At 52.1% G+C, this 22,086-nt stretch overlaps 9 protein-coding genes across 9 annotated transcripts; 6 read left to right on the top strand and 3 right to left on the bottom strand.

The window, feature by feature from the left end:
- Positions 1-19: 19 nt before the first annotated feature.
- Positions 20-700, bottom strand: BDV17DRAFT_293351 (uncharacterized protein; the record flags this gene model as incomplete). Its single annotated transcript, XM_073762588.1, has 2 exons — positions 20-225; positions 358-700. The coding sequence occupies 2 exons, from the start codon at positions 698-700 to the stop codon at positions 20-22; spliced, it is 549 nt and encodes a 182-aa protein (XP_073613387.1).
- Positions 701-2,136: 1,436 nt separating this feature from the next.
- BDV17DRAFT_269042 (uncharacterized protein) lies at positions 2,137-3,928 on the bottom strand. Its single transcript, XM_073758532.1, has 4 exons — positions 3,798-3,928; positions 3,267-3,727; positions 2,915-3,207; positions 2,137-2,859 (listed from the first exon to the last, which is right to left on the bottom strand). Exons 2-4 carry the CDS (start codon positions 3,519-3,521, stop codon positions 2,298-2,300), a joined length of 1,110 nt encoding a protein of 369 aa, XP_073613386.1. The 5' UTR covers positions 3,522-3,727; positions 3,798-3,928; the 3' UTR covers positions 2,137-2,297.
- A 350-nt stretch (positions 3,929-4,278) lies between these two features.
- On the top strand, positions 4,279-5,406 carry BDV17DRAFT_293349 (PAF acetylhydrolase family protein; the record flags this gene model as incomplete). The annotated part of the gene is made up of 1 exon (XM_073762587.1): positions 4,279-5,406. One exon carries the CDS (start codon positions 4,279-4,281, stop codon positions 5,404-5,406), a length of 1,128 nt encoding a protein of 375 aa, XP_073613385.1.
- A 2,344-nt stretch (positions 5,407-7,750) lies between these two features.
- Positions 7,751-8,936, bottom strand: BDV17DRAFT_293348 (uncharacterized protein; the record flags this gene model as incomplete). Its single annotated transcript, XM_073762586.1, has 2 exons — positions 7,751-8,401; positions 8,469-8,936. The coding sequence occupies 2 exons, from the start codon at positions 8,934-8,936 to the stop codon at positions 7,751-7,753; spliced, it is 1,119 nt and encodes a 372-aa protein (XP_073613384.1).
- A 3,784-nt stretch (positions 8,937-12,720) lies between these two features.
- BDV17DRAFT_293346 (uncharacterized protein) lies at positions 12,721-13,637 on the top strand (the record flags this gene model as incomplete). Its single annotated transcript, XM_073762585.1, has 2 exons — positions 12,721-13,395; positions 13,452-13,637. The coding sequence occupies 2 exons, from the start codon at positions 12,721-12,723 to the stop codon at positions 13,635-13,637; spliced, it is 861 nt and encodes a 286-aa protein (XP_073613383.1).
- A 136-nt stretch (positions 13,638-13,773) lies between these two features.
- On the top strand, positions 13,774-15,545 carry BDV17DRAFT_293345 (uncharacterized protein; the record flags this gene model as incomplete). Its single annotated transcript, XM_073762584.1, has 3 exons — positions 13,774-14,268; positions 14,327-14,829; positions 14,900-15,545. The coding sequence occupies 3 exons, from the start codon at positions 13,774-13,776 to the stop codon at positions 15,543-15,545; spliced, it is 1,644 nt and encodes a 547-aa protein (XP_073613382.1).
- Positions 15,546-15,860: 315 nt separating this feature from the next.
- On the top strand, positions 15,861-16,241 carry BDV17DRAFT_293344 (uncharacterized protein; the record flags this gene model as incomplete). The annotated part of the gene is made up of 1 exon (XM_073762583.1): positions 15,861-16,241. The coding sequence occupies one exon, from the start codon at positions 15,861-15,863 to the stop codon at positions 16,239-16,241; it is 381 nt and encodes a 126-aa protein (XP_073613381.1).
- Positions 16,242-16,417: 176 nt separating this feature from the next.
- On the top strand, positions 16,418-18,144 carry BDV17DRAFT_293343 (uncharacterized protein; the record flags this gene model as incomplete). The annotated part of the gene is made up of 3 exons (XM_073762582.1): positions 16,418-17,015; positions 17,180-17,516; positions 17,640-18,144. The coding sequence occupies 3 exons, from the start codon at positions 16,418-16,420 to the stop codon at positions 18,142-18,144; spliced, it is 1,440 nt and encodes a 479-aa protein (XP_073613380.1).
- A 614-nt stretch (positions 18,145-18,758) lies between these two features.
- Positions 18,759-20,468, top strand: BDV17DRAFT_299644 (M14 family metallopeptidase; the record flags this gene model as incomplete). Its single annotated transcript, XM_073763917.1, has 2 exons — positions 18,759-19,016; positions 19,075-20,468. The coding sequence occupies exons 1-2, from the start codon at positions 18,767-18,769 to the stop codon at positions 20,466-20,468; spliced, it is 1,644 nt and encodes a 547-aa protein (XP_073613379.1). The 5' UTR covers positions 18,759-18,766.
- Positions 20,469-22,086: the final 1,618 nt, after the last annotated feature.

Genomic DNA, 22,086 nt, shown 5'->3' with positions numbered 1-22,086 from the left:
TATGGGGGAGGAGAGCTGGCTAATCAAAGGAAACATTACTGGGTGCATAATCGTCACCCCACAGGCTGCGCTTTGGGAGCAGCTGATCGGTGATCCCACAAGTTGGATCCTCCATGAACTCCTTTAGCGCGTGGTCTAGGCGTTTCTCCTCATCGTTGTACTGTTCAGGCCTCTTGGTGACGGTGATGTACTTTGGCTTGCAGCATTGGACCCGGCCGCCATCCGCTGCATCACAGTCGTTCCTTGTCTCCATGGCTACCCGGACAGACGAGTCGGGGCAGTTACTCCAACAGTAGTTCTCCAGGTCCTGGCCCTCCTCGACGTACAGCAGATCCCCATAGCTGTCCTCTCACTCACAGTCGTCCCACTTTGTGTTGTCTTCTTGGTCACAGCAGTATACCCTTTCTTGGTAGGTGACATAATTGCCCTTCCAGTCCATCCACGCGCCTCGATAACGGCAGTAGTCAGCGCCACTGCCGGTACTGGAGTTGGCAACCAATGTCGTCCCACTGCAGCAGGAACCATCGTCACACTTGGGCAACTCCCCCCAGGCGCATTGCGCAGAGGGTACTGCGGGAGAGCGAGACTTTCCTGGTTTTCCCATATACAGCACCTCGAGCTTGGAAAATCTCGATCTTCCAACCGCATGTGTGACGTCGCTCACAGAGCGGATCAAATGCGATCCTGCTATGAGATCCATGACGGGACTTGGGTACCATGGCTCACTCGACAATGATACCTTGACAGACTTGGTTTGCCAGCCAAGCTGTGGCAGGAGCCTCGAACAGTGGTACAACTCCGTTGATCGGAACTGCGCTGGCTACTATGGGAGGAGGATGAGGGAAAAGTCTGGATTCTCCTCTGACGTGAACTCTCTATCGCTGAGCTACAGTACTAGAGAAGTTGCGCTTCGTCGTTCTTAAATGTTGTCCGGTCTCGACAGTGTAAAAACACGAAAGTCAGCAAAAGACAAGGCAGAAAGAATAGCGCGTCAAACTCCCACAGGAGGAGGAGGGATCTCCTGTTTGACTCTCCACATCCGGTGGAGGGGAACGGATTACCAGGAGATGGAAGAGCCCCAGCGGCGGGTCACGACCACATTCCAGGTCTACGAGCGAAGTAAATGGAGAAATACGGATATGGTGTCTGTGAGCCATGATCACCTTGCTGAGGCGCAGATTGTCGCCGACGGATACGCACGGGAACCCCAACCAGAATGCGCGTTTCTACGATGGCCAACTCCGCAAAGCCGCGGTCGATGAGTGCATTCGTGCCGCGATTGACGATGGTAGTTTCACCGTCCTGATGAGTTTTGGAAGGGACCTTGTGGTGACCCGGCAGCTTGTCGCGTCTGTGGCAACCCTCCTCTGGGCTGTTTGGCGGTGATCAGCCAGATTCCGAGCCAGATTCCGAACCAGATCGGGCATCATACGTGGAAGACTTTTCTCCAATCTGGCTTGTTTTGGAGGTTCTCTGGCCATTGAGCCCGACGCTTGCAGCCCACCATGGCCCGAGAGCTTACGATTGAGATACTAAGAGGTTCGGCGGCTCATGCTGAGGTCAGCTCCTCATTCATCTTATCCCCGAGACTTGATTGTAGGCCTTCTGATGCTGAAGGCCTGTCTGACGGGTGCTGAAGCGCTGAAGTGGGGCGTCATATGTTATTCAGTAGAGATTCGTAATATGAAACCAGCGCCGCGCTGAAGGCGCTAGTGCTTCAGAGTTCAGCCTTCCAACACATCTTCGTTTCTCTGAGAGGCAGATCGATGTCCACCAATGAATCAATGTTCGGCCTGTGTGATAACGAAATAATCGGCTCATGCAGGGGTCAGCTTCTCGCCGCCTCGTCGAAGCGCCTGACTACTTCACTCAAAGTCACCTCGTCTTGGCTACCAAGACCGCTCTCATAACGCCTCTTCAAGCTGGGCGTACTCGAGGGGGCATTTTGGCAACTTTAATATTGCTCTAAAGGGTCTTTTCCTTATTGCTTCTTTATTTGGATAATCATAAAATAATTAGCTCCTGCAGATGCTCGTTCCAAGGTGCTACGACCACACCTTCAGCAACCACCAAGTTACGATATTCGATCCTAAACTAAGATAAAAGAGACACATTCAACAGCCACACAAATATACTCAGATTACCGCTAGATTCACAAGTCTGCTCGTGGAATGGCGTTTTAGAGGCTCGGCGCCGCGGAGTTGGGAGGTTTCCAGACTGCCGGGCTTTAGTCCGAAGGACGGTACCTGTCTTTACTGATGAGCATTGAGATTTGGACTGAAGTTCTAAGAGCGGTTTCAATTGTATACCATCTCGGCCTCGACTGCAATGGTGTCCACCAACGGGTCAGGAAGCAACACTTCATCTCTCTTAACCCAGCGATCTAGTATTCCAATCTTCACCCTGTTGGCAACCACAAACCCCGTGCGAAACACGCGGTCCAGCAAAGAGACTATTTGAGACCGTTGGGCGGGATCTCGAGCCCGGGACCCTGCAACTGTAAGCGGGAAGAACAGCATCACCCCCGGTATCTTGCACTGGGACAGTATTTGCTCCGCCAGTTCTAGGATTGCACCGAGATGATCGGAAACGTCCATAGGGCAAAGTACTGGCGCTGGAATGTTGTTCCAGTAGGGAAAGTAGTCAAAGTTTCCCGAGAGAAAGATAAGCAGAGCGTGGTAGTATAGCAGAGATAGATCAATGTATCCATCGAAACAGCCTTGCGATAGATGTAGCAGCGCCTCTGTGTGCCAATTGTATATTGTTGCTTGGATCTCGAGTCCCTCTGTTGCAAGGATAGTTATTGAAGCGTCCGTGTAGCGGTCTAGTTCAGGAACGCTTTCAACAAGAAAACGGGCTCTAACCCTAATGTTAACAACGAAAAGATTATTTTGGAAATTTCAAGGAAGCTTACCGCAAGCTGAAGGCCGATGTCTGGATCATTAGGATAGTGATCTCCTCCATAGGCTCCCAGCGCGTAGTAATGTCAGAGCCACTGCATACATGTAATTGAAGCCAGCATTGTTGGGAAAGGATAGTCTCTTCGTTATACAACAATGACCGATTGGCTTCGAGAACACGAAACAAATCATAAAATACCCGGCGAAGCGATGACTTGCAGCCGCTTGGTCCAACGAGTTGTAGCATCTTCGATGTTCCGTAGAGCATATGCTTCACCCAACCCTCGCCGGAATGATCCGATAGTAGCTGCAATCAAATTAATGGGCCTATATGAGAACAGGGATAATATCTCGCAGCTCCCATACCTCGAAAAGCCCTAAGAAAAAGGTGGCCCAAAGCACGTCATCTCTTTGCACCACGTTCTTGTCCCCTAAACACTCCTGCAACACCACCATAGACATATGGTAGGATCTCATGGCAGCCACTTTTTCCTTAATGGATGCACGCTCAACATTATTCCGATTTGCGTGCAGCGCACCAACCGCCATCACTGCCTGATGCAAGACTGGGGACGTCGAGATTAGAGGGAGCAGGTCCGAGATTATGAATGGAAACCCCATAGTAAACGCATTCTGTTGAATAAAGTCAACAAATGCATCAAGAAAGCAGGTGTCCTGATCCCTCTTGACAACATTCGTCAGACAAATTCCGGTGTCTGGCTTCCCGGGCAGGCGGCTCTGTTGGACAAATACAACATTTTTATTGGTCTGCTGTTGCTGAACACATGCCGTCTTCTTTCGGGTACAGTATACGCATGGACTGCCTCCTTCACACTAAAGCTTTTAGCAGCAGTACTTCTTGGGAGGATTTCTCAAGAATTATTGGGACTAACACACCTTGATGCGCCGATGAGCACAGGCGAGGCACCGCTTCACCTTCCTCCGTTTATCCAGGGGTCCGACGGCTCTTGTTGGAGACATTGCTACCTGGTTCGTACCCGAAACGGATATTTTCGTGCGAACTGGAGGTGGATGTCAATCGCAAAGACACTCAACTTAAAAGAGGTCAACCTGTCAGCCTCCTATGCTGGCGCTAGACCGTATTAGGATACAATAGAACGCAATTTCCATTTTGGGGTTAGACCCGTCAGCGCAGACAATCTGCAAGTCCCTACCAAGAGATTCAGAATTCATCCTCCGCCTGATAAGTTCTATTTCGAGTAATACTAAATCTAACCCGTGGACCTTGGATCCTTCCCCGCTATCCAGCCACTGTTCTGGATGCGTATATAAAGCCATGGTTGCCACTGGTTGCCCTTACCATTAAGCCTCGCGACCGCCTATTCTTCCAGAATACGGAGTCTATCGAAGAACCACCATGCTCAAACTCCCCTACCTTCTGTCTTTTATGGCAGCATCAGTCTCTTCGATCCTCTTCCCTAAACCTCTAGGCCCCTACGACGTCTACCGCAAAACCACAAAACTAGTCGACACCAGCCGAACCGATCCCTTCTCCCCTAACCAAGAATACCGCGCAGTCCTAACCACAATCTTCACCCCAACAATCTGCTCCACCCCCCTTAAACCAAGGCCCTACATTCCCGCCGCAACAGCAAAATTCTACACGGATCTCTTCACCACATACGGCCTCACCATCCCCGACGGCGCATTAACCTCACTGCAGCTGCAAACCTGCCCAGATCCCCCAGGCCCAGATTCAAGGACCCAGCCCAGCAAGTTCCCTATAATTATCTTCTCCCCCGGCCTTGGCACAACCCGCCTCTTCTACGCCATCCTCGCGCAATCCCTGGCAAGCACGGGATATATCGTCATCTCCATCGATCATCCCTATGATACGGAGTTCCTCGAGTTCCCGGACAGAACCGTCGTGACCGCCGCAAATATCACAGATGACCTTGTTCCACTGGATGTTGACACTCGTGCGCGCGACATGAGCTTTGTACTCGACCAGCTGCGCCTAGGCGCTATGGGTGTTCGGGTAAGGAGGACTGCGGATGTCGCTGTACTCGGCCACTCACTCGGTGGTGCCGCAGCAGCCGAAGCGATGCGGCAGGATTCTCGGTTCCGTGCGGGGATTAATCTCGACGGGTCAATGTATGGGCCTGTAGTCCGCCAGGGACCTGGGGATGATGAAAGGCCTTTCTTGCTCTTCGGTCATGAGAATAAGACGCATGTCACGGATCCTTCGTGGGTAGAGTTTATCAATAGTTGGGGACGTGGCGGGGTGGTGGAGCTGGAGCTGGAAAAGGCGGAGCATTATGCGTTTTCGGATTTGCCGTCTTTACTGGATCTTTTGGGCTTGGATGGGAGACAGGTGCCTGCGGTAAAGGGTATGATTGGTTCTTTGAGTGGGGAGAGGGCGTTGGAAGTTGTCCGAGGTGTGATTGAGGGGTTTCTGGAGGATAGGTTTTGTCAGGGTTCGCCAGAGAGGCTGCTGAATTACCTAGAGCTTTTTACGGAGGTAGAGGTCGTAGAAAGGTGCTAGGAGAAGAGAGCACTCTTTTTTTTTTTTTTTTTTTTTTTTTTCTTTTTTTTTTTTTTTTTTTTTTTTTTTGTTTTTTTTTTTTTTTTTTTTTTTTTTTTTTCTTTCAACGCTGATAACGGAAAAAATATAAATAATCAGTCTAAACACCTCTGTACAGGTAGTGATTATTTATATTATATCCTTCAAGGACTATTCACACATAATCTAGAAGCAGTCATATACCATAAGCTAATAAACATCTCCAGAAAAATACACAAACAGCGCAGCTTATGTGTAAGACACCGTCATTGCCTGAGGTTCTAGCGATTACTGAGTAAGACGCCAGGTCAATAGAGACTCTGATTAGGCCAATAGGAGACCAGTATTCATTTGCAGGTAGTACAGGAATACAGGAATGAATCGCTGAAGACCGGGGGGTTTCGCGATGAGTTATATAGGTGGTGATTCGGTGTCGAGCCGAAAGGGACCTCCGTGGAAGCCAGTTCTGGCGGAGGAAGCCTCCGCGGGATTCAGTTCCATTGCCCAATTAGGCAGAGGTGAGGCTTGAGAATAGAAGTAAGGTCCGCGGCCGTAGATGCCTGAGTTGTTGGCACGTGAGCAGCTGCTCGTGACAATGGGTGCCTTTTTTTTTGGATGTCCCCCTCTTTATATAGCAGGATTTGAGAACCACCGGACTACAGCATCCGGGCACACTCCTCTACGCAAATTGGATTTGGACCACGCCATCTTTCTTGATTCGGCGTCACCTTAGTTAGCTCATTGTGGGGCATTTTGGTAACCAACAGGGAAGGTGAGGGGTGAGAGGGAAGCGTAATGCGGCTGTGTTATCAAGCCCTCCAGGCCTAATCACCCCTTCCTAGGTAGGTGTTGATTGGAATGTCTGTCGGAGTTGTTGTAACCATAGGCCTAGTTTTAGCAGTCGCAGCGGTTTTTTGAATTGACTAGGGCCGGAAAAGCACCGAAAAGGACTGCGTGGGAAGGGACCAGCAGTTGCGTTTGCCTGACGAAGCCAAATATCGCCTAATTAGGCAATACCCAGTCAGCTCCACCCCGCATTCCAAAGTATGATTCCTGTACGTGTGATCACATCCAGGTTATATAGAATCATCACACGGATAGGATGCTCCACTTGAATCCAGGTTGTTAAGATGCATCGTCCTATAGCAAGAGCTTTGCCGGAAACCGGCGCTCGACCTTCAAAATCCAAAACACTCAGCCGGGCAAGCTAAATCAACAAGGCCGTATGTGGGTGATCCTGAACCAATACCCCGATGATAATCCACTCGAGCGAAGAGGTCTTTCCGCGGTTTTCACTACATAGGGATAGTGTTTGAAGATTCCAGTGCCTCTGAGCCACCTAAAAAAGTCAAAGCACAGAACCCGTCACTCAGATTGCAGGCAATAGTTCCCATGGTACTTGGAAACCGCACTGCCTCCCAGTTTGAAGTCGAGTCTACCTGAGTCAAAACCAATCATATCATGGTTCCGCCGAGACGCCGGAGGAATAACTAGCCGACGAAAACAATGGCCGAGTTAACCCTCCTAACAATAGACAAGGTGTCATGGTCCCGGCGAGTCCGGCCGAACGTAACAGAAGGTGATCGCAATCCTCGGGGAGCGCCACTCAACAGCAATTCCAGAGGCACCAGAATAGGCGGATAATGGCCACCAGAATGGACCGCTTCGGGTGTGTTTGGTTGGCGAAGGATGCTGGAGTGTTTGGAGATTCTACCCTGCCGACAAGTTAGAAACCGTGCAAATGGATTCAAGGCAGCACCGACTAGTCAACAAAGAAGACAAGAACACCCAAGTTAAACTGGAAAATCCCGCCCCAACGAGTGGGCGCGCTATCATCCCAAAATGCCGCAGCGAGGCCTGTGTCGCTGGGGGGGCCCAGCAAGAGACGGTGTATGATTAAAAAGAGGAGACAGAACGATACCGTTACGGAGGGCGGGAGGTCGTGGCCTATATAGCGGCGAGGGGTCGGGCGAAGCCCTTTCCGGATATGGCGGCCCCTAAAGGCATATTACTATAAAAATACTAGAGTAAGTGGTTTAGACTTGAGAAGGTTTCAAAAAATCACCTACTTAGAATATATTCTATTACTAAGCTAAATAGGCGTGTAGTACATTGCATATTTACAGGCCTATTGAGCCGACAAATCAGCTCTGGCCCCGGATAGAAGGCATTGTGAAGAATACACGACTCGCCCAAGCAAGACCCGAGACCAATCATACATACAGAGGTTCACAAAGTCAGCGTACAAAGTACCAAGACGTTCTAGTTCGTAGAAACAGCGTATACGCAATCATGAGTGGAACCCACACCTCTCGATCTCAAAGCATCACTCATCCTCACCATCCTCAAAATTCTCAGGCTTCTCCGCGCTGATAGCCACACTTGCAACCGTCACCCCTGCCATCACCACCGCCGCTACAGCAAACGGTAGCCCCATCCACATCCAACCGAGCACAAGACCCTCCACCAGCAGTGTGTTCGCCACCGGGCCTGCTACGCTCGAGACCACAATGCTCAACATGAGCGCGGCGCTATACACGGTACTCACCTGGCGCGGCTGCACGGCGCCACCGAGCAAGCTCATCAACAGCCCCGTCGTGCAGCTCCCACACGCCACCAGCAGCAGCCCGGCAGCCTCGACCGCCAGCCCCGGCGCCGCCGCGACCACCATCAGTCCGGAGGCGGTCAGGGCAACAGACAGGATGGCGTACCGGCGGTCGCGCGCCCAGGGCGTCCACCCGCGCGGGAGATGCGGCCCCAGAAGGGGGAGGTGGTTTTGGCGGGTTCGGAGGATGGATGCAGTGGCGATGCGATCGGGGTTGCGGGATCTGCTGCTGGACCGAACGAGGGACCGCCGTCGGCCCTCAAGCCTAGGGTTTCGGGGATGAACGGCGTCAGCAGGAAGGTGCCCGCAAAGAGCGCGGCCGCAGCCAGCAGCAGCACCGTCCAGGTGTGTCCCTTCTCCATCAACGCGGCGCTGATGGCGGGCCCGCAGAAGCCGGCGAGCACGTCGGCCGCATGGAGGAACAGGAAGATCTGCGCACGCTCGCGAAGCGCCAGAAACACACCGCCAGCACCCAGCCCAGCGCGGCGCAGACGCCCGCGCCGCTCAGGACGAGCACGCGCTTGCGCCCGATGCGCTCTGCCAGGAGGCCGTACGGCACCGTGCACACCAGCGCGGCAAAGACAGGCACCAGCTGCTGGTAGCCGCGCACCTGCGCCAGCTCTTTCTGCACCGCGTGCGCCTTGCACGGATCCGTCGTCGACGCGGCAACCCCGGCCGGAGAGGAGTGTGTCGCGTCGTAGTCATCGCAGATCGCGTTCTCCGTGACTTGCGTCAGCGCTGGGGGCTGTAAGTTGTTACCCAGCATCATTGTGAACGCAAAGACGCAGAGGAGGAGCGTGACGCGCCGCTGCAGCCTGGACGAAACGCGCCCGTTCTGAGCATGATTGGAAAGGAGTGGGGTGGATTCGGAGGCGTTGTCGATACCGACACCCTCCATCGAGGTCATGATATTGCTGGCTCCTGGTCGACAAGGAGCCGCGAGGGTTAATGATGATGATAAATGAATGTTTCGCCGACTTCAGGGCAAGTAAGGGCTACTGTGCTGTTTTGGCTTACCAATGATCGAGATTTTCTTGGGCAAAGGCTTAATCTCTTATTTAAAGTTTATTTAGGAGTCCTTGTAGCTTTAAGACTCCTTTTTCTTTCGGAACATATAAAGCCTTATCTAACTTAACATGTTAATCCTCCAGTCAATAGTTGGTGGAGATCACTGTTAAAAGGCGTCAAACAAGGTGCTGAATGTGTGTTAGCAAGTTAGAACCACTGATCCTCCACTGGAGTCATCTCCTCTGGTTGTCAACAAAGGAGGATCACGTGGCCACTGCTGTGCAGGCCTTCTCCGTATGCACTTGATCTCTGGACCATTTGGTCAATAGAAAGTCTCTGACAGTAGCCGTGTGCTGGCAATATTGTTGTGAAAGTAGGCCACGATGGCGCAACATTATTGGACGGACGCCTAGATAGCGTACTCTGAGTAGATCAGGGATGGCGGGAGAACCCGCCATTTGCCTTGCTGAGAATAAAGCCTTCACTCGTGGCGCCATTAGGGCACTGTAGGGATGCCCCTAGCGATTTGAGGCGTTTCGGGGATGCCCGGCGCTGCTCCACCACGCACGGTCGAGGCTAGATCCCTGTGGAAGAATGCAGTCTCATTTGGCAGTGCGATGGACGGAGGAGAGTCGGATGGAGTAGCATTAGTATTGCCCGCCACCAACGTCCAGTGAGAGAGAGATCAATTACATTCCCCTGTAGTTTCACCAGTAGACGCGTCAAATTCACAGGGCTCAGGCCACGTCATCAAGACCAAGTACCTCTCATGTCTCAAGGGTGTTCCTCTTTTGCGATTTGCTGCTGAAAATGGATCGCTCAGAATCCCACTCTGGAGGCTACATTTTGTCCCTAATATTCTCCTGGGTGACACAGAATGTATGGACCCTGTTCGGTAAGTATTGTAGATATTCTAGCGGTTGTATACCACGACTGACAACTATCAAAGATACTGTGTTGCTGTAAATCAGCTCTCTATAACAGCCGTCAGCGCCCGCATCCGCCGCGGCTGAACAATCGCCAGGAACGGCGCGGGCAACGCAACCAGCAGCACAAACCCCAGCAGGGAGTTGCCCCAGCCGTACCCCACGGTCACCAAAGATGTCCACGAGGTAGTCCATGATCGGGGTGGTACTACTGGAGAGGGAGAATCCACACAGCAAGGTTGCGAGAGCCGGTACGATCCAATGCAACTGCTTCTCCAGCACCACCCGTACAGGAAGAGGCCGACGGGAAAGGCAATCATCGCCGGAAGGATGGGAATCAGCCGGTTTTCAGGGCGCTGTGGGGCTCCATGGTCCGGCTGTTTGAAGGAGAGCCCGCGAAACAGGAAGTAGTCGAGCGTGAATCGGCACATGAGTGCACCACTCAGGGTGCCGATCGCTGGGAGGTCAGACGGTGGCCAATTGGAGTGGAACACTTGAGAGGGACATGACTTACTCATGGCGATGTAGATCAGGCCCTGCTGGCTCTCCGAGAAGCCGTAGGCGTCTTGGAAGACGGTGGCCAGCGTCGCCGCGAGAAGGGAAATGTAGGCAAAGAGGAGGGCCAGGTACAATCCCATCAGCACGGCGATTTGGGATTGGCTCAGTATGACAAAGGGGCGTACCGCGAGGAGGACCAGCGCCTTGACCGTTGCCATGCTCCACCCTTGAAGGTACCTTTGCCACGGTCTGACTGCTTCCTGGTCCGAGCTCGTCTTCCCGACTACCTTTCGGCGGATGACGGGCACGTAGGATTCCTTCAGGACGGCGGCCATGATGACCATGGCGGAGCTGTTACTGAAGCCGGCAATCATGGTGAAGATGAGGAACGAGAGGTTGAAGAAATGGCAGACGGACATGCGCCCCAGATGCTCGGAAAGCGGTCCAATATAGAGAGGAGCGATGATTTCCCCGAGGTTGGGCACGGTAATGAAGAACACCGACAGAAAGTCGTCGTAATTGTTGAACTCTTGGGCAATTGCAGAGCTGGCTGGAGAGCAGATGACCAGCGACATGTTCCTGGGAGCTTGACATCAATATCACTTGCTCTTCCAGGTACAGGACGCAGGAACGTACACCATCAGGGACATCAAGGACAGAACAATCAGAATAAGCCATTTCCGCGTCTTTGTCCAGTTCTGCGGCAGCGAGGGATCGGTGACTTCCATATCTTGAGTCACCGGGCTTGCTTCCTTTGTGACGCCTGCGGGGTGGCCTCGACGGCCATTGTCGGCGGCAGTGTGTTAGTGATGCCACTAGAGTGCTGGCTGGATGTCATGACGGTCTTGATCAGTTTGATTTTGCCGGATCAGAAGGATAGAGGGAGAGAAAGCTGGAGGGGACCGGAGGAAAAACTAGAAGCCTAGAGACATGGCCTTCAGTATGACATCTTTCCATGGTAGCGACGCCATGCCATACTACGCACATCGCCCTAGGCTCACAAGGACTGTCGGTCAGACTTTAGTCCCCGAAAGATTCTGGAGTTATATTCGGAGTAGGTAGATTAGGCCAAGCTTCTGTACCTAGACACTTGGCATATGATTGTCTCAGATCTAGTGCATCGGCTGTCTCTCCAGCTACGCGGCCAACGCCGCTAGGTATCACGATATTTCATTGGAGCTGTCCGGACCCATACATCTAGTCAGCGGAAAGATGCCCCCAAAGCGGTGCGGCGCGGCCCGTCAGGGCCCTGACAGGTCATCCTTTCGCGCAAGCACGAGAGCTTCAAGACCCTTCCAGCCCATTGCTACCGTCCTATGTGGACCTCTTAGCGTGTACTGGACAGAGCTCGGTCCGCAGTGTCTCTCGTGCTAGTCCGCTGTACGTACACCATCGTGTTATACTCCTCAGCTTACGCCGGAGTAAGTCCCTGGATGCTCGAGGAACCAGCACGCTGCCCCGAACCAGAGCGATAACTGGCTGAACTACCGCTTGCTGGTGACTTTGGAGATGCCCCAGTCTCCATATTTCTGGCCAATCGATGTTGACAGTTAAAAACCGAGGAAGCTGGCGTGTTTCAAGGATGATGGGTACCCCCAACGTCTAGGATCTCTTCGTTCTGGTGGATATCGTGCCGGATACTGGGCCCTTTCGTTTGGCCGCACACAGATGCATACGAGGCAAGTGGCTACGGAGCAGGTCTGGTGCAACGGAAGAAGCCGCCATGGAAGAGTCGCGTCAAACCAAAGTAGGGCCAATATTTTTGTCGGGAGAGACGGGGTGGCGGATGGCGCCAGTAACCGCTTTTGGGCGAATTCTATATAGCAAGTGCTCTTCGCACTAAGCATTTGGCAGAAAAGTCTCCATTGTACCAGATAGCAAGACCAGAGGACGCTCATCTGTCATTATGATTGTATTGCCGCAAGCGACTGCCCTGGCAGAGCCCATCTCTCTGGTGAGTGGCACCCTCAGTAAGTACCTCCCGCCTCGCAGCAGCCTGGGAGACAGTGGCACGTATGCATCCAGTTTTCTCCACGGTTTTTGCCATCAATCCCGAGACCGGTCGATTTAATACAGGTCGTGCTAAACCAACATAACAAGGCCTATGTTCATCATGCTTCCAAATTCGAAACTGCTGTCGACAGTTTACAGCAGATGCCGAGCATTAAAGGTTTGCCTTCGCAACCTGAATGCTTCTTCACAATATGTAAGGATGACAAAGGTGAAGTTGCATGTCGGCTTGATATAACGCATGCGCTTATGGATGCCCTGTCCCTGCCCGTCATAGTACGGGATCTTGAGCAGGCGTACATCAGACAGGTTACGACATTGCGCACACCGTTCCGAGACTATGTTGAGCACCTCCAACGCACATTAGCTTCGGACCGAATGCGCTACTGGAAAGGATACCTCGCGAACGTCGAGCCTTGCCTCATGCCGGGCGATATGCCATTAAAGCATTCAACATCCGAGTACAATGCGCAGTACGCATGGGTCATCCTCCCGGCTGCTGCGACAGCTCCGATTGCCGAAATGTGTCGAGGAAAGGGACTGACTCGTTCCGCATTTCTCCATATGACCTGGTCGCTTGTTCTCGCGTATTTCACCGGGAAGCGACAGGTCTACTTTGGCTATATTTCGTCTGGCCGTGACTATCCGATTGACGGCATCGGGGAAATTGTTGGACCATTAATCAATATGCTTGTTGCACGAGTTGATCTAGGCCAGCCGCTGCCTACGACAATGGAAAACATCAACAGTTACCACATCGAGCATCTCGAGAACCAGCACGTCTCCCTCGCAGACCTTCAACACGAGACATCCACCAAGCAGTTGTTCAACACAAACATAACTGTGCGAGAAGCCCGCCGCAGGTCCACTGTAGTTGATGGGGGTATGCAGCTTGTCGAATTACTAGAGGAGGACCGTCATGAGGTAGGTTTTTGTTCACCAGATATCCCGAGAAGACCATCGGTGTCTGATTGAAATAGTATGATATCGTCTTGGCTGCCACCATCAACAATGCCGACACTGAAGTGAGCATCCAGTATCGCACGGATTTCGTAAGCTTGGAGAATGCCCAAGATATTCAAGATGCTTTGCGAAGTGCCATCGATTTTCTCGGCTCAACGCAGAACAGTTACGGGCCATCTGGCGCCGCAGCCCTCTCTGGCTAATTATATGATGCATACTTCAATAGTCAACTAAACCTCAGCACCGACGGTCATTGATGTCGTTAGTAGAGAAGGACGCAGAACAATCTCCGCTTGGGATCAAGCGAGTGATGAAAGTGTCCAAGCTCTAGTTCACGAGATGACTCCTCAAAGAGCTCGGGAACGACCAGACTCCCCTGCTATATCCGCCTGGGGCGGAGATCTTACATACCGCCAGCTTGATCAGCTACCATATCGTTTGGCCTACCAGTTGGTCGAAATTGGCATCAGACCGGATGTCATTGTGCCTCTCTACTTCGGAAAGCCCATGTGGATGCCAGTCTCCGTCGTAGCGGTGATGAAGGCTGGCGGCGCAGGTGTGATGATCGACAGCACACAGCCGATCGAGCGAGTTCGCAGCATGATTAGCCAAGTGGACGCGAATGTTATTCTTGTCTTGAGAGATAATGCACACCACGCCACCCATTTCGAAGGGGTCAAACACCTTGTTGTGGATCAGGCATCTGTAGACGCCTTACCAGACTTCGAGGCAGCCATTTCTCTACAAAACGCAGTTCAGCCTTCGAACATCGTCTACGTGTCCTTTTCTTCAGGCAGCACCGAAAAACCGAAAGGTGCTTTTGGTCACGCATTCGTGCTTTGCATCCGCTATCCGGCACCAACAATCATCTCATAGCTTCAGACCCGGTCAGAGAGTCTTCGACTTTGCCTCCTACGCGTTCGACGTTGGCTGGTCCAACCTGTTCCAACTTACCTCAGGCGGCTGTCTGTGTATTTCCTCGGAGTATCAAAGACGAAATACGCTCGAGGACTCTCTTCGGGAGAGTAAGGCTACTTTGCTCGATGCGACTCCTTCCGTCCTACGCCATCTCGACCCCGAGAAGCTCCCTGACTTGGAGCATGTCATTATGAGCGGAGAGCCTTGGTCCGAAGAGGACTTTGGGAATTGGATTGATAAGAAGAAGGTGATGAACAGCTATGGCCCACAGGAGTGTACCGTAAAGGCCAGCCTTGTTCGCGTTGTACGGGGCATGGCCCCTAACACCATTGGCGTGGGATTAGGGCTTAACACGTGGGTGGTGAGGACTGATGGCAGCGATCTCCTTGCGCCAGTAGGCTCTGTTGGCGAGCTTCGGCTTGAAGGGCCGCAGGTGGCTCGTGGGTATATCGCAGATGAGGCACGGAGCGCGGCTTCGTTCGTGACAAGGCCAAGGTGGACGCAGCCTAGTTGCCAGCCATGCAGGTTTACCGGACTGGAGATCTAGTTCGGTACGAGCCCAGCGGAGGCTTGGTTTTTTTGTCGGCCGCAGGGACTCACAAGTTAAGATCCGTGGGCAGCGCACGGAGCTCGGAGAAGTCGAGTACTACATTCAGAAAGCCCTCCCGGGGGGCGATCTTCGCACTCAAGTCGTGGCGGAAGTGTTCAAACCCCAGAAAAGTGACAATGCAATTCTGGTCGCATTCTTGAAAGCGGACAGAGACGAATTGTGGCACAAGCTTGCTGGCATAAATGAGCGGCTCGCAAACCTGATCCCCGAGTATATGATTCCGATGGCCTACATCTCGATTGACGAGTTCCTTGTGACTACTACCGGAAAGATACACCGCATGTGTCTTCGCGAGACCTACGCGGAGAAGACGTTAGAGCAGCTGATTGCATTTGACGTACTTCATATGTCTTGCCATCGAGCTCCGACCAGTGCCTCCGAAAGGCTCCTGCAGGAGCTGTTGGCCGAGATTTCGGGCATTGGTCCAGAAGCCATATCAGCCGAGGATAGCTTTCTCCGAGTTGGAGGTGATTCATTAGGAGCAATGCGGCTTGTCGGGGCGCTGCGAACACGAGGCTTCGGTCTTATCTTCACTGATATTTTCCAGCAGCCCCAAGCTCAGGGCTCTTGCGAGACTCATTGAATTGGAACAACTATCCCTGGAGGCTACTGACTCCTCGCGGGAGCCTTTCTCGCTGGTCGAGGGGAAACTCGCACAAGACAAAGCTATAGAACAAGCTGCACGTTTCTGTAGCTTGGAACCCCGTAGCTATCGAGGACATATTCCCCTTATACGCCATTACAGGCTGGGCTTCTAGCTGAGACTGTTAGACGCTCCGGAAGCAATGTTTTTATAGAGACATGGGTACTCAAAAAGGATATTGATCCGTGCCGTCTTCGTTCCGCATGGCAGAGGGTGATCCAAGCTCACCCTATCCTACGGACCAGAATCGTCGATATGGGTAAGCAAGGCCTTGTCCAGGTTGTTTTCCGCTCTGGGTATGGGTCCCAGGAAATCGAGTACGCTGTATCGGAGGCACGATTTGGCCTTGGAACGCCTCTCCTCTTGTATGAGATCTCCGAGACTTGCTTCTCATGGAATATCCATCACGCCCTTTATGACGGATGGTCTATGCCACTTATATTCAACGCCCTTTCCGAGAGCTACGAGTCAGGAGCCATTTCCGATGCTCCTCCCTTCCAGGCTTTTATAAAATACATCGACTGTCGCAGCCAGGTGGAGGCTGAAAACTTCTGGAGGGCTCAATTTGCTACCTTCAGTGCACAGAATTTCCCCGTCCTTCAAAGACCTACAAGCCAAAATGCGATGAGCACTTAGAGCTTGAAATCAAGGACATTTCCCCCGACGGAGATTGCACGACATCAACCAGGATTAGGGCCGCATGGGCAATACTCCTATCGACTATCACAAACTCTTCAGATGCATCATTCGGCGCAACCGTGTCTGGTAGACAAGCAGATGTACATGGCATAGAGAAGATGACTGGACCTACCATGGCCACTGTGCCATTGAGAGTGGCGACCGACCGCACCAAGACAGTTGATGACCTGCTTCAGCAAGTGCAATTGCAAGCAGCCGAGATGATGCCATTCGAACAAATTGACATCCAACAGATTCGGCGTCTCAGCGAAGATTGTGGTCACGGCTGCCAGTTCGGGTCTCATATGGTCATTCAGCGTGGAGGCCCGCAAGATGTGAAGGATCAACTGTTCGAATCAGCCGCTGTGGCAATGGCGAGTGACCTAGATCCTTTCAAACTCTACGCTATCTGTCTCGAATTCGTGCTTGAACCGAACAGCATTCGTCTTCAGGCCAGTTTTGACTCTGCTGTCATGCCTCTAACCCACTTCTCCCGGCTCATGGTTCGATTCGAGAACGTCATGAGACAGATTTCGTCCCCAGAGGTCCTGAGGCCACTTGCGCTCCTTGATACAAGCAGCTTGAGGGATCAACAGCGGGTTTGGAGTTGGAACGACATCATTCTAGAGGAATCGCGCGAAACAATCCACGAAATCTTTGGGACAGTAGCTGCAAAACAGCCCTGCAAGCGGCCTACCTCCGGGACAACATTTGCGAGCCTCGACGGTCCTGGTTCTACAGTTACATTGACTTTTCCGAGGTGGATGAGAAACGCCTCGCCTGGAGCTGCGACCAACTAGTTGCGCACTGCGAGATCTATCGCACTGCCTTTGTTGACTTTTCTGATTCGTACTTGCAAGTCATTTTTGAGGCGTGAGAACCCACAATCGATATAGTTGACGGCGTCGAATGCATTGAGAAGGCATTCCATCAGCTCGTGGACGACGGCGTCAAGTCACCTGCGTCCCTGAATGCACCTCTGGTGCATTTTAAGATCATTCGCCGTCATGATGCACAAGTAAGTCTCGTCTTTAGCATGTCCCATGCCGTCTACGACGCGATCAGCTTTCGCAAAACTCTCGAGATCTTGTCCGAGATTTACAACGACGCTCCCAGACGGAACACCGGAAGCTTCAGCCGGTATCTCGGCCACATTCAGCACTCCAAGGAAAACAGTTACCCCTACTGGCAGGGGACTCTTCGGGGTTCCTCCATCACTCGGATACCAGGCACGTAGGCCGGGGCGCTTCAGGATGGGCCCCCTACTGTGCATGTACGCACGATTCCGATGCCTACCGCCCCCCTTGGCATCACACATGCTACCCTGTTCACCTTGGCTTGTGCATCTGCCCTTAGTCAGATGACTGGCTCCCTGGACGTTGTCTTGGGCCGCGTTGTGTCCGGCCGCGCTGGGGTTCCTGGCGCTCTACGAGACGCTGTTGGTCCATGTCTCAATCGCGTACCGGTACGTGCTCAATTCACTGCCGACCAAACCAGAACAGAGCGTCTGGCAACCCTTCAGCGGCAGCAGGCGGAGAGCTTGGCGCATGAGACGGTTGGACTTCACGACATCGTGGCGCATTGCACTGACTGGGCTCGCGACATGAAGCGCTTTGGCTGTTGGATCCAATACCAGAATGTAGATGAGCAGCCCAGGCTTGATATCCCGAGCGCGGTTGGCGCACTGAGAAGTAAGGAGATGTGGGAGATTCCCGTCGCGGCGGACTTCTTGGAGTTTTCTGCGATTCCTGGTGCTGATGGCACGCTTACTGTCCGGGTCCTTGGGGGCCCTGGTTATGAAACCGGTATCAAGGCCAGGATGCTCGAGTGTGTTTACTCCGAGCTGGGTTGTCTGTGTTGATACGATTGAACGAGTGAAGCGATCAAGTTGTCGATAGACAGAAGTTCTGCACTGAAATATGACATCTACCATCAACCTACACATAATGAGCTGTTCCAGGCATATAATGTCGCCTCCTGGTTACTAGTAGTAACCACTAACCCTGCACAGCTCTCTAAGGCGAGGCCGAAAGCTTTCCCTTTTCAACTCCTGATCGGTGCAATTGTGAGCATTTACCGAATGAGGGAGTAGTCTCTGAACATAGCACCATTCGATTGTTCGTCAACGCGATGGGAAAGGCCAAGATTGGAGTGCAATGCATTTGCTATGGTGGTCGGACAGCTACGTTGTGCTATAGTAAGTGGGGAGCTCGAAGCTTGGCTGGGAGGAGATAAGCCGATTGTATGGATATGAGTGGCTGGCGCAATCCAGGTACTTACTTTAAGTAGAAACGCAGCGGGGAGGCCAAGAAATAAGATGAGGGGGAGCGGAAGGAAATGTAAAGTAAATTTGGAGAGTGACTGGAACTCCAATGTAACGGTAGGCGGGCAGGAGTACAAAAGGGAGGGAAGATCTGCTGTGAATCTTGTCCTCTCTCTTCTCCTACATCCCTGCCTGTCTTGCATGAAAAGGGTCCGCAGAAATGGTTCCTATTCACGTCAAGATGGGAGCAATTACCTCCACAAGTCTCTTTCTCGGACTTGCCTCTATGGCGAGCGCTGATACGTATGGATACAACCATGTTCCTGTCATGAGGGACTCTGAAACCGTTGCCGGTGCTTTCGAGAACGTCGACGGTATTCAGCTCCTGTCTCCAGCTTTCTTGACACCCGATGTCCGACTTCCTGGATTCACCAATGGCACTCAGGGACCGTCTTCTCAAGGCGATGTGGGTGGGTCTAGCATTGAGGATGTGCACTGGGTAATTGAGACTGACTGAGACATGATTAGAGACATTCCTCGAGCAACTAGCCGGACGCAACGATTACATGACCTATGGCACCGCCAACTTCACCTCGGAAGAGCACCGCTCGTTCCCCTACATCCACCTCTCCGCCAGTCACAGCAGTTCCATCCGCCGCGGCGACTCGTCATGTAAGGTGCGCGTGTGGATACAGGGCGCTGTGCATGGCAATGAGCCCGCCGGCGACGAGGCCACACAAGCCCTCCTGGGCAAATTCGACGACGACCCCGAGTGGGCTGCCTCAATTCTCGACAAACTGGAGCTCGTCGTTCTACCGCGGTATAACCCCGACGGCGTTTTCTACTTCCAGCGCACTCTCGCGACCAACCTCGACCCTAACCGCGACCATATCAAGCTTGCTCGCCAGCAGACGCGTAATATCAAACAGCTCATGAACACTTTCAACCCGCATGTTATTGTCGATATGCACGAGTACTCTGCCTATACGCCCTATGGCGGGGGTAAGTATGTCCACGGTTCGGACGGACTGTTCTCGGCGGCCAAGAACCTCAATATCAACGAGGGGATCCGCAAGCTCTCCGAGGAGCTCTTCGCCAAGAACATTGCCGACGATATGAAAGCCGCTGGCCTCCGCGCCGAGCCATACGTGACCGGCTCTTCTGTATCTAATTCCTCAATCGTCGCCGACTTCGCCGAGGCGGGCACGGACGCCAAGATTGGTCGCAATGCGATGGGCCTGACTCAAGCTATCGTCTTCCTTCTGGAGATGCGCGGCATTGGGATTGCCGATCAAGAGTTCCAGCGTCGCACTGCCGCCGGTCTCACCATGCTGGGTAGTATTGTTCAGACTGCTGCCGATAATGCCGAGAAGGTTTTCAAGACCGTCGAGGACGGCATTGAGGAGTTCATCGAATCGGCCGACGATATCGTCGTCACGGACTACAGTGATATGGAAATTCGTCCCTTCACGATGGTCGACAGGGAGAATGGTAGTGTCGTCCACCCGTCCGTCCGCTTCGCATCCACGACCCCCTCCTTCGCTAATCTCACGCGCTCCCGTCCGGAGGCCTATCTGATCCCCGTGGCCTGGGCTGACCTCGCCGAGCGCCTTCGAGTCGCTGGCTGTGAAGTCGAAACGCTGGATAAGTCGTTTGAGGGGGCCGTCGAGGCGCTGACTATCACATCCGTCGAGATCGACGCCTCCTACTACGAGGGCGTGTTTCGCGTGACGGCGACGGCGGAGAGCAGTGAGCGCGAGCTTCGCCTACCGAAGGGTAGCTTCCGCGTAAGCACGAGACAAAAGAATGCCGCGCTGGCGATGGTGGCGCTGGAGCCGGAGAATATTGACTCGTATGTTTCATTCAATATTGTGCCGGTGGAGGAGGGAGATGAGTACCCCATCTTTAGGATCATGTCTTAGATATAGATTTTTATACCCATTCAAGGGAATATATCCTGCAAGCTTGGGCGGGGGCGGTTGGGGTTGACTGTTACTTTGAAGGCATGCTGATCTTTCTCTGTTATAGTCTTCATATAGTCTTCCTAACTGTGGTATACCTGTCTGATATAGGTAACTTGAAAATTGCAATTATACCGAGTAGCGACGGAGTGTTTCACTGATCCTTCGCATCATCAATCTCCGCCATCTCAATTTGACTATCCGGAACCCTCGGTCTCTTCCGCCGCTGAAGAACCACCCGCGCCAAGAACATGCAAAAAAAAAAAAAAAAAAAAAAAAAAAAAAAAAAAAAAACCGAAAACACCCATTGGGAGAAGCAAATTCGAGCCAACTGAATAACTAATCGGCAGAGTCGAGGAAAATTGCTGACGGGATGATGGGACATGTTGGTCTCAGCTTCTTTAGGTAGGGCCATTTAACCACGTGGGCAATGTAGTTAAAAATATATAAATAAATAAAGGTAAAGGTATCTCATGTATAGGTGAAAAGTGTTGAATGAAAGTGAGAAAAGCCCTGTTAAACTTGGCAAAGTCATAGGGTAGCAGTGGACTAGCGTAAAATCTTGCTTCTCACCAAATATCACCCATCTCACCTGCACTCACCTGTCAGATAAGGCCAGGGAGTCCTTAAGGTCCTCGAAAGGTCTTAAGGTATTCTGAGATCAAGAGAAGAAGACAAGAGTAGTTTGGAAATGCAACATAGCTTGGTTGATAATCTGCCTATGTTAGTTGCTCCGAAGAATAAGACATGGAGAGCAAAACTATATACAGGTAATAAGCGCCCTTATATACTATCCATATCGTATCGTTGCGGATATTTGGATATCATATTACATCCATATCCGCGGATATGCGGATTTAGATATGCGGATTTGGATATATCGCGGATGTTGCCGCAGTCTAAATACACATATAATAATAAGCAATCTAGCCTGATACAGCAACTAGGAGAGACATAACTTTCTGAACCGTGGAAATAGCAGAAAAATTCTGCATCAGCCTCAGTGAACAGAAGTCGTAGTTCCGATATCCTAGACAGGCAAGTCTCACATACGACTTGCGGTCGTACGCGACCGACAGTTGCCTTATCAATCTCTATGCAAGCGATGGTTATAACTGTCGGAAGCCATATCACATGACTATATGCATATGTCGGAGCATACTGCCCTCCGGTACCGCCTGCCCCTAGGGATTCGACCTCGCTTAGTCATCTATTAGTAAGCTAGTTATCTTAGATAACGTAATCCACGGGCGAACCGCGCTTACGGGCGAACCGCGCCTTTTCACCACTCTTTAAAACTTTTCAGCTAATAACACTCTTAAATCTAAATATTTCCTTTAATATCTATCATATTTATAAAGCTACTTATTAATACAGCCTCTAATAGTATGTCCTATAGTCCTGCAGCCACTGCAGCGTGGAGGAGCACGCTGGGAAGGTAGATAAACCTGTTCTTGAACCCCCCCCTCAACTTGTGGTTCCAGCTGCTGAAGACGATCCTGACCTTCCTGTACAGTTAAAAGGGTATTATTACCTAGAGTAGTACGTCTCCTTGCTCTTTTCTTCACTTTCCGCTCGT

This window comes from Aspergillus undulatus (assembly GCF_047715775.1).
Source record: "Aspergillus undulatus strain CBS 261.88 unplaced genomic scaffold BDV17scaffold_41, whole genome shotgun sequence".
NCBI classification, from domain to species: Eukaryota; Fungi; Ascomycota; class Eurotiomycetes; order Eurotiales; family Aspergillaceae; genus Aspergillus; species Aspergillus undulatus.
The sequence above is the reverse complement of the archived record's forward strand: the minus strand, read 5'-3'. Positions and strand labels throughout refer to the sequence as shown.